The sequence below is a fragment of the Ranitomeya imitator genome, chromosome 4, assembly GCF_032444005.1.
Source record: "Ranitomeya imitator isolate aRanImi1 chromosome 4, aRanImi1.pri, whole genome shotgun sequence".
Lineage (NCBI taxonomy): Eukaryota > Metazoa > Chordata > Amphibia > Anura > Dendrobatidae > Ranitomeya > Ranitomeya imitator.
In genome coordinates, this window is record NC_091285.1 from 37,500,400 (window position 1) to 37,517,089 (window position 16,690).

Genomic DNA, 16,690 nt, shown 5'->3' on the forward strand with positions numbered 1-16,690 from the left:
TTCAGCAGGATGCCGCAGATGTGATTGCACAGACCCCATCGCCGGGCACTGGGCAGGACATGTCCTAAATCACAATCATCTCCAATTGCCAGAACTTCTTTTTTTTTCCTTGAGAATATATATATATATTTTTTTTTTATCAGGAACTGCTTCACAGGACAGAGGATGGCACAGAAGCTTCCAGGACAGTCGGGGTTAACCCATCCCAATGATGAACAAGCCTACCCTCCAATCCTGGGAAGCCTGGGACATTTAAAAATCAGACCGACCAATCACAGAGCCCGATGGGAGGAATTTCTGATGCTGGAGAAGGTTTTTTTTTTTTTTTTTTTTTTTTTTTTTTACATTTCAGCTTTTTTTTTTTTTTTCTTCTTCTTAGTTTAGTAAATTACTGCAGTAAGGACCAGGCTATGAAGTGTTGATTCCTCCAGGCTTATCATGGGGCAAGAAGAAAGATCCAACACGCCGATGCCCCCGGTCCTGGTAGAAACTTAAAGGGGGTGGGTGTTTTTTCCCCTTCTCATTTTAACCCCTTTAAGAAGCTATGGGACAGATTCCTTACTGCCACAGAGGCACACAACACGGGAGGAGAAGACAATGCTGAAGAGGGGACATTGAGGGTCCAGATTTGAGGGTTGTCCCTCCGTCATCTCCCCCCCCCGCAGGCTCCTCTATGGGATATCAGGAAACTGAGGTCTGAAAAAAAAGGGAAATCCTTCCTGATCTAGGAGCATAGTGGTCCCCAGGACCCATGACTAGCCCATGCTGGCAGGATACTAGCCACTTTGTATGGAGAGGATGGTGCAGATGCTTGGAGTGAGGCTTCCATGAGAGGAGGCTGCTGTCCCTGGTGCTGAAGCTGCCACCTTGTCTGGAGCTGTCCCTTCAGAACTCCAGCCACAGACTCTTCCTCCATCACAGGGACTGCAAGGACTATATCCTCTCAGTGAAAGAGCCACACAGCCGGCACCATGTGCAGCCTCAACGCTCTGGGCATCTACCTCTGGGAGACCCTCGTATTCTTCAGGTAAATGCCCATTTTTCTCATTTTTTTTTTTTTTGGCATGATTCAGAGGGGTTAATCTCAGCCACGGATTAAATCAGCCTGAATAATCTGGGGAGACTGTGTGTAATTTGTAACTGGCTGCTTTTTTTTTTTTTTTTTTTTTACTTTATGTAATTAGTGCTGCAAAATCTGTAACCGCAGTGCTGCTGAAAACAGCCCAGTGTTTGTGTCCCAGGGAGGGCGGCCACTAGCGGCCGTCTGGGCGCACTGCAGCTTTCGTCTCTATATACATGGCCGTTTAGCAGAAGCTTTTTTTTTTTTTTTTTACCAGATTAATATTACATGCAAGGAGGAAAGATCGTGATATGATCACATGTGACACGAAAGGGAAGAAGGGAAAAAAAAAAAAAGGAAAGATAAATGACCAAGAATGGGCAAGGTTACCTTGAGCCTTATTAACAATGCAATAGTGTGCTGCATGGATCTCTGTATGATGAGGGCAGGGGATTGTTCCTTTCCTTTCCTTTTTTTTTTTTTTTTTTGAGAGATAATAAAAAAAAAAAATCTGAATTATTACACAGGTTAAGGGAATTGGATTTTGCTAAATATTTTTGTAAAAAAAATATCCACTCTATTTTTTATTATTATTATTATTTTATTTTTTTTTATTTTTTTTATTTTTTTAATAACATTATTTTTGTTACATCCATGTTGTACTGTTGATACTGCTGAAATCGTGCCATTATTTTATACCACGGAAATCAGCGACGCAGTGGAGGTATTTGTAAAGGGCCATTAATCACTTGCCAGAAAGGAGTCATTGCCCATTAGAAGCTATTTGACTACTTATTATCATTTTATATATATTATATATATATATATATATATATATATATATATATTGGTATAAGATCATCTTTTTTTTTTCATTATATACAATAACATTTTTCTTTATTTTTAAACATTTATTTTACGAACGTGTGTATGCTTGTAAATCTTAATATGTATATATATTTATTTTTTTTATTTTGTAATTTTTTTTTTTTATTTTTTTTTACATCTATGCTTATTTTTTTGTAAGAAAATTCTCTTTTAATTTTTTTAACTGCGTTGCAAAAAAAAAAAAAAAAAAATCCTCCGTGCATGTCAAAATTTTCCTATAAAATGTAGGGGATCTGTTTTATTTTTCATTTATAAAATGTATTTAACTTTTTTTTTTTTTTTTTTTTTCATTTCACGTTTATATCCCATATATGACCATTCCACTATAATTTCGGGACACTTAGCTATAATTGTAAAAAATTTTATTTCTTCTTTTACTGTATTATTACTCATTATTATTTATTATTTTTCTATTTTTATACTATTACTTTATTGTTGCTATTATTATTTATTTATTATTATTTATTAGGTGTTGTAGTATTTATTTTTTAATTATTATTATTTATTATCATTACTTGTATCATATTATTACTATGATTTTGTATTTAACTTTTTGTACTAAATTGTATTTTATTATTTTTATTACATTAATATTATTATTCATTATTCATTATTACGTTTATTGTTATCAGTTGTAGTAGTTTTTATTTTTTAATTTGGTACTATTAATATGAATTGTTATTTTTACCATATTATTACTATTATTTTTATTTTATTATTTTTATTAGTACATTATTGTATATTTATTACATTATTATTATTCAATATTACTTTTATTATTTTTTATTATTATATTATTATTATTAGTTGTAGCAGTATTTATTTTTTTCACTTTTTACTATCATTATTTATTGCTATTTTTACTATATTATTACTGTATTATTATTTTTATTATTTTTTCACTTTTTACTATTATTATTTATAGCTATTTTTACTATATTATTACTGTATTATTATTTTTATTATAATAATAATAATGTATATTTAATATATTATTTTTATTATTATTTGTTATGCATATTCCTTTTATTATTTTTATGATTATTTATTTTATTTATTATTTAGTAATTTTTTATTTTATTTTTACTATGTTTATATATATTTTTTTATTTTTTTTTATTTATTTTTTTTAGTTTGTTTCATTCACTTGTCAAATGAAATGATAAAGTATCCTCACGGCTGGTTTGGATAGGTGATTTATAAAACATGGAGAAACATTTCTGGTCATAGTTCACATGGGTCTATTCACCGTGAAAGAAGTTTTTTTTTTCTCTGAAGACATTTTTTCCCCTCTCATTTCATTGATTTGCAGTCACTGTACCTTGACCAGCAGTGGACTCTCACTTGGTGACATCTATTGTTCTGTTTAACCAATGGGTCAGATGTGGACATTTTGACAATGCAATTAACAGATAATAATGTATCACGCTCTCCTCTCACTTGTGAAGGAACACTAAATTAACCATGGAGGCTATGAGTTGCATAGAGGACACATATGTTTACCTCCTGATAGTTTTTTTTTTTCAGTAGAATTTAGGGGGGAAAAAAAAGTCACAACACAACATCACAAAGACGTGTACCAAAATTATGTATATGGCTAGAAAATATTAATTAATGCCACCAGTACTTTTTCTCTAGCTCTCACCAGAAAATGACCTAGTGTTTAAATCAGTTTTTCACGTTCATTTTTGTTTTAATTTTTTGACAATATTATTTTTTTTTTCAGTGTCGAAATCAAAATATTACAAAATTCAGAAATCTTGCAGTTTTCATACTGGCCACTAGGGCGTTTTTTTAGACTCTAACTTCCTGTTGTCACAGGAAATTCACATTTACATTAGCCACACAGTGGTCAGACCACAGCCCTATCTTTTGTATTGAAGCATCTAATGAGCGTGTGCAAAGGGAAGGGGGCAGGATCAGCTGTGACATCGTCTATTGTGATTGGCGGATCTTGTGCTCTCCGCTGTATGAAGAGGAGTTATCTAGCCTAAAAAAAAAAAATTTACATGAAAAATTATTAAACTTGTAATTTTCAGATGGGCCACTGGGGATTTTTTTAAAAAAATCGTAATTCCTGTCTTTTCAGGGTGAGTTTTCAGCAAGTTCATTATCATCGGAGGCAGGATTACAAGGTTGTATGAAAGGTAATATTTCAATACTGGTAACGATTCAACAATCCTGCCTCTGATAATGATGTACCTGCTGAAATCTATTCCTGAAAAGACAGGAAGTCTATGGACAAATTCACACGTTCAGTATTTGGTCAGTATTTTACAAAAACAGGAGAGGAACAATCAGAGGAAAAGTATTATAGAAACACGTCACCACTTCTGAATTTTTCTCCAGCTCCTGGTTTTGGCTTACAGATACTGAGGTAAAATACTGAAAGTGCGTATGTTCATAGGACAGTGTGAAATTTGCAAGTTTACAAATTTTATTTCCAAAAGTTCTGTTCTGTGTATGTATGTCTATATATGTATGTATGGGCTCTCTTATGTACCGTGTATTGCCCTCTCTAACATCAATGACAGCTTGAAGTCTATTGTGGTAGTTGTGGATGAGGTTCTTTATTTTCTCAGATGGTAAAGCTGCCCACTCTCTAGCTCCTGTAAATTCCTGGACTGTCTAGCATGAACTGCACACTTGAGATCTCCCCAGAGTGGCTCAATGATATTGAGGTCAGGAGACTGAGATGGCCACTCCAGAACCTTCACATTGTTCTGCTGCAGCCAATAACAGGTCGACTTGGCCTTGTGTTTTGGATCGTTGTCATGTTGGAACATCCAAGTACGTCCCATGTGCAGCTTCAGGGCTGATGAGTGCAAATTTGCCTCCAGTATTTGATCATAACTTGCTGAATTCATCTTTCCTTCAACTTTGACCAAGTTTCCTGTGCCTTTGTAGCTCACACATCCGCAAAATATCAGCAAACCACCTCCGTGCTTTACAGTAGGAATGGTGTTCCTTTTATCATAGGCCTTGTTGACCTTTCTCCAAATGTAATATTTATGGTTGTGGTCAAAAAGTTCAATTTTGGTCTCATCACTCCAAATTACCTTGTTCCAGAAGCTTTGAGGATTGGAGGATTGTCTGTGTGCTGTTTTGCATATTGTAGGCGAGATACTTTGTGGCATTTGCTCAGTAATGGGTTTCTTCTGGTGACTCGAGTGACTCGATCATGCAGCCCATTTTTCTGCAAGTGCTTCCTTATTGTGCATCTTGAAACAGCCACACTGCTAGTTTTCAGAGTCCTGTATTTCAGCTGATGTTATTTGTGGGTTTTTCTTTGCATCCCGAACAATTTTCCTGGCAGTTGTGAACATTTTTGTTGGTCTCCCTGACCGTGGTTTTGTCTTTACAGAGTCCCTGATTTTCCATTTGTTAATCACAGTTTGAACGCTGCTGACTGGCATTATCAATTCCTTGGATATCTTTTTGTATCCCTTTACTGTTTTATACAGTTCAACTACCTTTTCCCGTAGATCCGTTGACAATTCTTTTGCTTTCCCCATGATTCACAATCCAGAAACCTCAGTGGCTGGATGAAAGATGCAAGAGTCTGTCTGGATTCCAGAAATTCACTCAGCTTTTATGCACACACATTGATTAAAAGTAAACAGGTCACAGGTGAGGATGTTACCTTTAGTAGCCATTCAAATCCATTTGTGTCAACTTCTGTGCATGTTATCAAAATCACCAGAATGCAAAAATACAAAGACAAAACACAAAGATTGAGCTTGGTTTAAGTTGGTATAAATTCAGTACATAAATGCATGTTCACATTTTCCATAAAGCATACAAAACCAATATATGCAAAGCATAATTTTGCATTCCATGCAAGCCAGGGTGTGGCCTCCCTCTCCTGAGCTGGAAATTACATTGGAAATTACTGGTGTCCCCAGGTCAGGACCCGGTATTTTTGTCTGGCTTTATTCACACACTGAGGTCAACTCTGAAACATGGTAAGGTTTTTAATATTAGACAGCGTAGGACCATCCTGATCATGGTCACCTTGTCAACAATGGGATGGCTTTTATGCTACAGTATTTTTGATCAAAAACAGTATTGCTAAGAACCCTGCGTTATTTAAATACACTATTGCTTTTTACTTATTTAGTTACAAGCAGGGTTTTTGCTCATTTTGTTTCTTGTAGATTTTGTATGCTTTATGGCCAACGTGAACATGCATTTATGTGCTGTATGTATACCAACTTAAACAAAGCTACATTTTTGTGTTTTTTGTGTGTCTATATATGTATGGGCTCCTTTTATGTGACTGCGCTCTGTGCTTCTTTCATACAGTATGCCTTTTGCTAAAAATAAGATCAGATCTTAGAAGTAATTTTGTTCTGGACTTTTTTAGCTAAATTAAATATATGGAAAAAGCTTCGATGAGAAATAAAACTATGTGAAATAACATGCTATACACCAAAAAAGAGAAAATAGCATGGACAGCACCTCCAAAAATTCATACAATGATCTAATGCCGCTAGGCAAAAATATATATTACTGAACATGAGCTTCTTAGTTTAACATTATGATCAGACTGTATGAAGTCCACTGCCGCACTGCCACGTCACGGCGAACTTCTCAATTTGTCCTTATCGCCTTAACGGAGCGGAGTCGTGCGTTTACCACTGCTGCAGCGACAATGCACCAGCAAGGCGAATGGCCTGGTGCCTCACAGATCAATGCATGAATTTCTGGAGGTGCTGTCCACTTTCTTTTTTTTTTTGGTGAATAGCATGTTCTTTCCCCTTTCTTAGTCCAGCACTCCTCCAATTTGGCACAGGTGATTTTAAATTAACAGGAGACTGCAAAGAAAGGGCTCTAGCCCATTTTTGCTCTCAATGGAGAGCTTGAGGAAGGTGAGTTTCAATGCTCCTTTCATTTGGTGTGGGTGCTGTGTGGCGGCCATTGTTGCTGTGGTTTTGTACTGGCGGTGCGGCGCGGACTGGAGTCATGGGGACTCAGCGTGAGGACTTAACTTTGGAGACTATAGGGTGGACCCACTGGACCATGACAATGAACCTCCCACGGGTGAGCTGACCAAGTGAACCACCCCTATACAGGGAGTGTTAGGGGCAGACCCGAGGGAGACTATCACCACGGCAGCTGGTAAGGAAGGATGGACAAGAAGGGCAACTAATAGGGATCAGTAAGGACTGACGGAGAGACTGAAACAGTGAAAGCGTGGGAATACTGACTGGACGGAGAACACGGGCAAGAAGGCAAGACGCGGGAACAGGGACTGGATGGAGGATACGGGCAGACAGGCTGGAGACAAGAACAGGGACAAGGCGGAGGACACGGGCAGGCAGACACTAGGAGAGAACAAAGGAGAGGACCAGGATTAGATAGACGGATACAGCAGCGGGAAGTGAACGGCGAACAAGTAGGCAGGGAGGAACGCAGGAGAGACGTGGGGCCAGATTCTCTTGTGGATCACAAATGAGCATAAGACACGGCCAAGAGGAAGAGGCTGCCTAATAAGAGCAGTGCAGCGCCGTACTTCCGGGTTGGGGGATCCTCCAGGAAGATAGAGAGGACAGGCAAGAGAGGCCAGGACCAGGCTCAGAAGTGTGCGCATGCAACGCTGAACCCAGCACGTGCGCACCCAATGTGAAGCAGAAGCCGGGTGCGAGCACTGAGGAGGAAGCGCCAGGCGGGGAACAGCAGCTGCGGGAGCGCGCCGGGACGCCAAGGAAAGGTATATATGGCAGGGCTCGGGAAGCGGCGGTGGCGGCGACGTAACACTCAGTCTTACAGCATGGGCGCTGTGAGATATCGGGCCATCTGCCCAGCCAGTGCATTGTCACTGCGGTGGTATTCGGTACATGACTCTGCTCTGTTAAGGAGATAGGATCCCACTGAGAAGTTCGCCGTGACGTGGCAGTGGGCTTCATACAGTCTGATCAGAATTTTAAACTAAGAACCTCATATTCAGTAATATATATTTGCCTAGCGGCATTAGATCAACGTATGAATTTTTAGAGATGCTGTCCATGCTCTTTTTTTTTTTGGTGTGCACTATGTGAAACATGACCATTTCATGGAGTCAGGGGACCATTTGTGTACGTATTGTGTTGACCTCTTGCCATACATTGAAAAGCCTCATTCCAACAATTAAAATGTACCTTTTGAATGTGGTTTCATCCAAAAATAGCAGGACTTTTAGTTTGGTTTTCATTTTTGCTTTTGTTTCTTTATTTGTTTTTATTACTTGTTTGGTTTTTGGTTTCTGTTTTTTACTTTTCTATCAATTTTGTTCCATTTTTTTCACCATTTTTGTGGAAAAAATTCAAGTCTTCAGTAAAAGAAAATTCTGCAATTTTTTTTATCACTCAGTAAGAAAACTCATGGAGCCAACTGCGCCTGTCCCATCACCTTGTGCCAGTAATGAAGCTGTATCTGCTGTCTTCATATTATATTGCACATGTCAATAAGTTGCCACCAGCAGTCTAGAGGATTAGGGTTAGTTGATTGTATGAGTACTCGTATTACTCCTACATGCTGTTCACATCTACATAAAATCCATGATAGGGGACATAGAAATAAGCAATGGCTTTATTCAGACTATATAAAAAATAGATGACAGATGATAGACGATAGATAGATGATAGACGATAGATAAATGATAGACAGATAATAGATAAATAGGTAATAGATAAATAATAGATAGATAGATGATAGATATATAGATAATAGATAGATAGATAGATAGATAGATAGATAGATAGATAGAAAAGAAAAATTGGAGGCAGCACACCATTTGTAGTGAAAAAGAGCTATTTAATCAGCCCAGAAAGCGACGTTTCTGTCCCAACAGGAACCTATCTCAACCTTGTTCTTTTTGTTAGATAGATAGATAATAGATAGATAGATAGATAGATAGATAGTAGATAATAGATGGATATATAATAGATAGATGATAGACAGATAATAGATAGATGATAGATAGATAATGGATAGATAGATAGATAGATAGATAGATAGATAGATAGATAGATAGATATAGAGATAGATAGATAATAGATAGATGATAGATAGATGATAGATAGATGATAGATAGATAATAGATAGACAGATAATTGATAGATAGATAGATAGATAGATAGATAGACAGATAATTGATAGATAGATAGATAGATAGATAGATAGATAGATAGATAATAGATAGACAGATAATTGATAGACAGATAATTGATAGATAGATAGATAATAGATAGATAGATAGATAGATAGATAGATAGATAATTGATAGATGATAGATATATAGATGATAGATATATAGATAATAGATAGATAGTAGATAGATAGATAGATATAGAGATAGATAGATAATAGATAGATGATAGCTAGATGATAGATAGATAATAGATAGACAGATAATTGATAGATAGATAGATAGATAGACAGATAATTGATAGATAGATAGATAGATAATAGATAGACAGATAATTGATAGACAGATAATAGATAGATAGATAGATAGATAGATAGATAGATAGATAGATAGATAGATAATAGATAGATAGATAGATAGATAGATAGATAGATGTGACTTTATGTGTTGTGGGATCATTTTCTGGTCACTTATTATTCTGCACATGTCTGACTTGCGAGCTTCATCTCATAGCATAATTCTGTTTGTGCCTGTTTGTATAGCCAAGGAACCACCGTAGGGTATTACATTTATTACCTGGTCTAATAAATGTCTTCTCTAGGGATGACAACGTCAGTGATTCATGTAATTAATTTTTGCCCCCCACTTTTTCGTACACCATATGCATAGACCATTTCAGGGTTAATCTGTAGAATTATCTGTAATCATAATGGCCTGAAAGTGATCAGGATCCCTAATCATAATAACAAAAAAAAATTTCAAATGGAGCAAAAATCACAATGGGGCTCACCTTTATAGTTATATCTGCTTCTAGGAAAGCAAGGTGACTACTTTTGCTGCCTTTCTTCTTCCACAGGGGCCGCCTTTTTGTTTTCCATATTCTGGAAAGGAAATTTTGGCTTTGCAGCTTTGGGGCCATTAGAGAAGGAGACAATATATTTTATTCATTGCCATTGGATATTGAGATGACTGTTCTCTGCGGGACTTACATTGCTGGTAAACAAAGGGCTAGAAAGTTGGCCGACGGGTCAAGGCAGGCGTGCAGGAAACTGGGAGAGGGCAAAATCTGGGTTCATAATGCAAGGGACATATTGTTAATTGTATTGAGGACTTGTCTCTTCCATGCGATTTGCTGCAGAAAATGGTAAAATAGTGATGGGTAAATGTCAGGGTCAAAGCCAGAAAGGCAGGTTGGTGGGCCAAGTGAGGTTGCCGATGGGTCACTTTGCATTAGCTTGGGTATATAGATTGCACAGGCCTACTGGAGCTCACTGAATATTTCTACTGGGTAAAAAAAAGTAGTATCAACAGAAAATTACCCATAAATCAAAATAGGACGTAAAAAAAAAATGGAGTATTGGATAAACAACAGGAAGCAAAATAAAGTATAAATTGCCAGTAAAAACAGATTTTATTAAGTCAAAATAAAGATTAAAAAAATCATTTATAGCTTCAGTGTTGACAAGGTGACTGCTAATCATAGGCAGGAACTGCAAACAGCACAATACAGGATGACATGACCTGATAGGGATTCAAATGAGAGTAATGCATAAATAAATAATAATAATAACACAATAATAATGCCTCTTATTCTTAATAAATAAACAGGATATACTGTTCCCAGGTTAAATACAAGTATAGGCAAGAGTAGACAGGAAAGTAACAATCACATGAGTAGGTCACCAGTCCATGTGAAGTCACCGATGCCCCGACGCACGTTTCGCTTCTTCGTCAGGAGGTGTGTTGGGGAGGGGTGGAGCAGATGAAGTAGTATGTGTCAGCGAATCAGAGCTTGGAGTCAGGAGGTGTGTTCAGTCATGTGGTTTGTATCGGGCTCATCACAGATAGGAGAAGTGCGGAAGATCGCTCCCAGATTGAACTGCTCATGCGTCGCTGACATCATTCACCGGAAGAGGATGGTTAAGCTTGTGGCCGAGCAGTCATGGATACGGCTCACGGCTGCCGCTCATTCAAAAGTCAGAGAAATGAGTCAGTGAGGCATGCGCAAAACTGGTGAGACAATCAGAATGAAGTGGGATCAAATATATACATGGTATAATAGAGTATTGCATAATATATCGTGATTTAAAGTGAAAAATTAAAAGTAAAAACAAACCCAATAAACATATATAAAAAGTGTTTATATTAATAACAAGTCCATACGGAGCTTGAGGATATTCCGAAATATAAAGATGGTAGTCACATCTAGATACTGTTCTGAGATACCTCTGGAAAGAACACAATCGGTGTCAAGACAGATTCCATGGTCTGATAATGTGGTAAGTACAATCTTGCATCGGGGTTATGGGATTTTCATAGTCGCCGTATAGGGCTCAAAATTGGTTCGACGAGGATGAGAACCGCCGTCAAGGTCACCGACCAAGATCACGTTTGGACCAAAAGGGTACGAATACAACCATTGAGGATACCATAGACAGACAATCAAATAGATATAATCCTATATGAAGATATAAGAAGAAGAATATTAGCATATGAAGGTACACTGGTAAGGTAAAAACAAGAGTAAAAAATGATACATCCCACCCCCATAAAAATAGGATACCCACCATTAAAGAAGGGAACTAACCCAACATTCTCATTGAAACCCCTTGGAGCCACCGTATGGAGTCTATAAATCCAATGACTCTCAATTTCAACTAAGGTTTTAAATAAATGGCTCTAATCAATGTAATCAATCAGATTTGTTTGGAGTTCTCACCGATAGGGAGCAATTGTTTGCACAATAGTTCATTTCTTGATATACCCTTTGCCCTCTGATATCCTCGACGGATTGACCGGTGACTGTATCCTCATTCTTGAAATCTGGAATAGAAGTCTTTTGCTTGTTTAACAAATGACTCTTCAGTAGAGCATATACGTCTAATACTGAGATGTTGACCGATGGGGATATCGTGGATAGTTGATTTTGGATGTGACGATTTAGCGTGCAAGAGAGAGTTGGTGACTGTTAGTTTGCAATAGACACACATCAGTTGTAATATATCCTTCTGGGGTCACCTGTATATTAATATCCAAGAAACTAAGTTTATGACCATAAATGTAACTACCGTAGATTTGTTGTTCAAATCATTAATATTTAATTCCATCATCATTATGTCCAATTGCTCTGGAGAGCCTTCCCAAACAAACCAGATATTGTCAATATAACTAATCTAGTTATGCATTTTATCAGTATGGTTGTTAGGGTTGCTCTGAAAAATCCCAAGCTCCGAGGAACAGATTGGCATTATGAAGGGGTGCAGGTGGCCCCCATCGCAGTTCCTTGGAGCTGAAGATAAATCTAAAAATTAAGCAATTGTGCTTTAGTATGAATTCCAATAGGCATAAAATGAATTCTACCAGAGGCTTCTCCAGGCTGCTTGATTGAAGGAACCAAGAGACAGCTTTGAGCTCATCATTGTGTCTGATGGAGTTCCACGTCAGCTATCACCATCAACATGTTGTCTTGCAAATGTAACCCATCAAAAATACAGAGTGCAGATGTAGTATCATTCCCAAGGGAAGGTAAGGTAGGTAAAAAAAAAGTCTAGCTGCTAGATTTTTGGTAATCGTATCAGTTTTCTGGTTTTTTTTTTCCACTGCATTAAATAATGTAAAAATAAGCCTTTTTTAGGCAAAAAATATTGCAAAATGCTCCAAAAACCATCCAGTTGTCTTACAAGCATCTTGTGAGCTTTTCCATTGACTTACAAAGTACAGAGCATTTTCCAAGTGGAAAATGCCACAAGAATGGAAGTGGTTAAAAGACATTCGAAAGTCTGAACATGTGCACAGCAAGTAATCTTTACATAGCGATGCTTAGGTTCATTCTTTTGAGCATTGTCTAATAGGTTTTTCAGATGGTTTCTGCAGTGGAATAGAGTAAGAGGTACTGGTGGCAGATCCACCAAAAGACCATTGCCAATGCTGCAGGAGAACGTGTTTCAAGCAACTTCGCCTGGGAAAACTTGGAGACTGCACATACATGTAAAAGATGCTGTGTGCCAGTGGAAAAATTTAGACCTGGGCCCCCACCTGCATGTTGGTTAGATCTATGGGCCCTTGTAGCATTCTAGATCCTATGAAGACATATGTGTTCACCCTCTATTTAATTATGTCCCCCATCCTGGTTCCTTCCTGTAATAATGTCCTCCATCCCGAGCCCCTTCCTGGTATATGGTCCCTCATCCCATGCCTCTTCCTGGTATTATGTCCCTCATCCCAAATCCCTTCCTGGTTTAAAGTCCCTCATCCCAGGCCTCTTCCTGGTATAATGTGCCTCATCCAAGGCCTCTTCCTGGCATAATGTCCCTCATCCTTGGCTTCTTCCTGTTATAATGTCTCTCATCCCATGCCTCTTCCTGTTATAATGTCTCCAATCCCAGGCCCCTTCCTGGTATAATGTCCCTCATCCCATGACTCTTCTTGGTATAATGACCCTCATTCCAGACCACTTCCTTGTATAATATCCCCCTTCCTGGTATAATGTACCCCATCCCAGGCCCCTTCCTGGTATAGTATCACTCATTCTGAATAATGTCCCTCATCCCAGGCTTCTATCCAGGTATAATGTCCCCCCATCCCAAACCCCTCCTGGTATTATGTCTCCCATCCTGAGCTCTTTCCAGTATTAATGTTCTCCATTCCATTCCAACATATTTAAAAAAAATGTTCTTTTTACCTTCCTCCGCTCCCAAGATACTCTACATCCTGTTTTTGCAGAGGCCAGCAGCTGACTTTGGCTTGCCCAGCACGGAGTATTACATCACTGCCATGCACCGCCTATGATGGGCACGTCGACGGCATATATTGCAGTGCAGGGAGCCAGCAGGTTCCTCTACAACGTTTTTACAATTTTGTTGGAAAAAAATGGCAAAAAACTTGCTGCATGAATAAAAATAAAAAGGAAGAACATATGAGTCGAACGCCAGGGCTGTGGGATACTCGGTACTGGGTCCGGTCACACTTAAAGTGGATGTCACGGTCACTGCGACCCGGTCCGTGGGACTGGGTGCCCAATTAAAGAGGAAAGGTCTTTAAAGGGTATTTTGGGATAAAGTTTATTCGTGACACCACCTGTGGTTCTCGGTCAGAGGGGACAGATGCTGCTTAAAGGGATCCTCTGGGGTGATGTTGTTGCAGCAAGATGGTGATGCTTCCCACAGGTGAATCGAGGTACCCAGGGCTCCAAAGGAGTATGGCAAGGATGGTGGGTTGCCGGTAAATAACGGAGGACACAGGGTTGCAGTCTTTACCTGGTTTACTGATGTTGCAGTCAGCCTCAGTCCAGGGTACCGGCAACAGGTACCTTTCTCTCTCCTGTCCTGGGACAGTATCTACCGTGCAGCCTGAGCTGTTCTCATGGGGTCTCTGGCACGGTGACTCCAGGCTCTATCTGCTGCTGTACCTCAGGTGTTGCATGGGCAATTTACGTACAGTTCTATGCCCTCCGGTGCTGCTGTGGGGCTTGCAGCTCCCCACAGCCTCGGGCTCCCCGTGCCCAGTTTCTGCGCTCTGGCTCAGAGGAGGCCCAATCGCAGCTTCCTTAAGCCCCTATTCTCTTCTCTGCTCCTTCCCTATCCCTGTCCACTCTCTACTGAACCCAATCCTCCTCCATACCAGGATCTTTATTGAGGGAAGCTCCCTTAAAACCGGGTTTAGAGCTCCCCCTTCTGGCCTGGATTCAGAAGGTATTGTGTGTGAGGTTACCTGCCAAAGGGATTCCACTTGTCTCCAGGCATGGCATTACCCTCCCCGAGAGGAAGGCAGCACCACTGTGGTACCCGAACTCCTGGGGTGCCACACATACAAAGACTATTTAAACTGTTTTTTTATGGATTTAGAAGTGCATTCTCTCCAAAATCCACATTAAATAACTCTGCAAGAGTATACCCCAAATAGTGCCCTTACAAAAAAAAAACAAACAGGTCACATGAAACTGCCAGGCCAGCACATGAGCCGCATTCATTTTAATCTAATGTCATAGCAAGATTATTTCATTCATGGGTTTTTTTTGTATTTATTAATAAAAATTTGTAAAAAATGTATTAAAATTCCTAAAAATATTTCAATAAATTAAAGTACTATTTTAAATAATTGCAGAGAAAATACAAAATAGACTAAATTAAAAACGGTCATTTAAAAATTAAAAAAAAAAAATCCTCATAAGATAATGAATGACACATAAACATTTTGAAAATCAATCCACCGTCATTCCAAAATCCCGAGCAATTAGATATTACTAGAGTTGGATACAGCCCTATATTAAACCACTTTCTGGTTCAGTAGAGCCGTGTATTTGATTTCACAATAAGGCCGTATCAGTCAGAGCAGGCGGCATGAAATCTGCTCCTGCTATAATCTCCCTTTATGGATTCCCACTAATATAAAATCTCGCTGTAAAGGAGATTCAGTAATGCCTTAATAGAGGGGCTGCTAATCGGTTCACCTTCCATCCAGCATTGGTGTAAACCTTCAGACGACACAGTTGTGGTAACCTAACAAATTGTGGAGGTCCCATACAGTTCCCATGACTCATTCAAAGGGCCACACATCAAATTTGGACAGAGAAGATCAAGGCATAAACACAGAAGCATATGACTTATACTTTTATGTTTAAAGAGAATCTATCACTTTCCATAAATATTTTTTTTAACCCAATGTAAATGCCGCCATTCACCTGATTCCGGCACTGTTTTTCTTTTGTTTCTGTGCCTCTCTATTCCTAAGATATAGCCCCCTTATCACATAAATCTATTATTTGGAACTAATGGCTGGTTTGGAACTCTGAGGACCACACCCTGGAACTCTTAGGTTCTTGAAGACGACACCCAGGAACTCTTAGGTTCTTGAAGACAACACCCAGGAACTCTTAGGTTCTTGAAGACGACACCTACGAACTCTTAGTTTCTTGAAGACCACACACAGGAACCCTTAGTTTCTTGAAGACCACACACAGGAACCCTTAGGTTCTTGAAGACTACGTCCAGTTGGAAAAAAATTACGTTTATATACTAGAACAAAGTGGCCATATCTCATAAATGAAGAGGTGCAGGAACAAAAGAAAAACGCTGGATTCCAAAAAAAATTACATACTTATAGCAATTGACAGGTCCTCGTTAAATACTCCTTTGACCTGTACATCAGGCTCCTTAGGACCAGATGCAGTTTTCTTGTTTGGCATCTCCGATCAACAAAATTGACTCCCAGGCTAAAATATCTTCCAGGTTAGCCTGTTCTTACATTCTTTTCCCTTAAAAGTTGAATGTTGGATTGGCCAATATTAATTTTTGGCTAAAATGGGCTGTCGGGTTTAGAGAACATAGTGTTAGGTCTCGAGTTCCCGCTTCTGCACAGGGGGAATCTCGAGCCGTCTCCGCTGCGGTCTCCCATTCTTGTCCAACCGCAGTGGAGTCTGCTCAGCGGGGACGTCGGTCCCGGCGTCTTGCTCGCTCTCACTCTGTGCAGAGAGTTACTGCTGCTTCTTCTGCTCCTGCCATTGAAGCCAGTGCTGGTCAGCAGCGAGCGGACTTCTCTGGGACTAAGTCATTGTCTGCACACACTGAGCATGCCCAGGGCAAGATCTCCCGTTGGAGATCGAGGGTCATGTGCTC

The 16,690-nt window shown here is 39.0% G+C and overlaps 1 protein-coding gene across 2 annotated transcripts in view; it reads left to right on the forward strand.

The window, feature by feature from the left end:
* The first annotated feature begins 377 nt into the window (after positions 1-377).
* The window catches only part of GLRA1 (glycine receptor alpha 1), a 172,482-nt gene continuing 156,169 nt past the window's right edge, over positions 378-16,690 (forward strand). The window contains exon 1 of one of the 2 annotated variants that reach the window (XM_069763534.1): positions 378-1,027. In XM_069763534.1, the coding sequence (XP_069619635.1) occupies positions 972-1,027 (56 nt within the window). In that variant the 5' untranslated portion in view covers positions 378-971. The remainder of the gene's footprint in view (positions 1,028-16,690) is intronic. The other variant, XM_069763533.1, reaches the window with a different exon arrangement.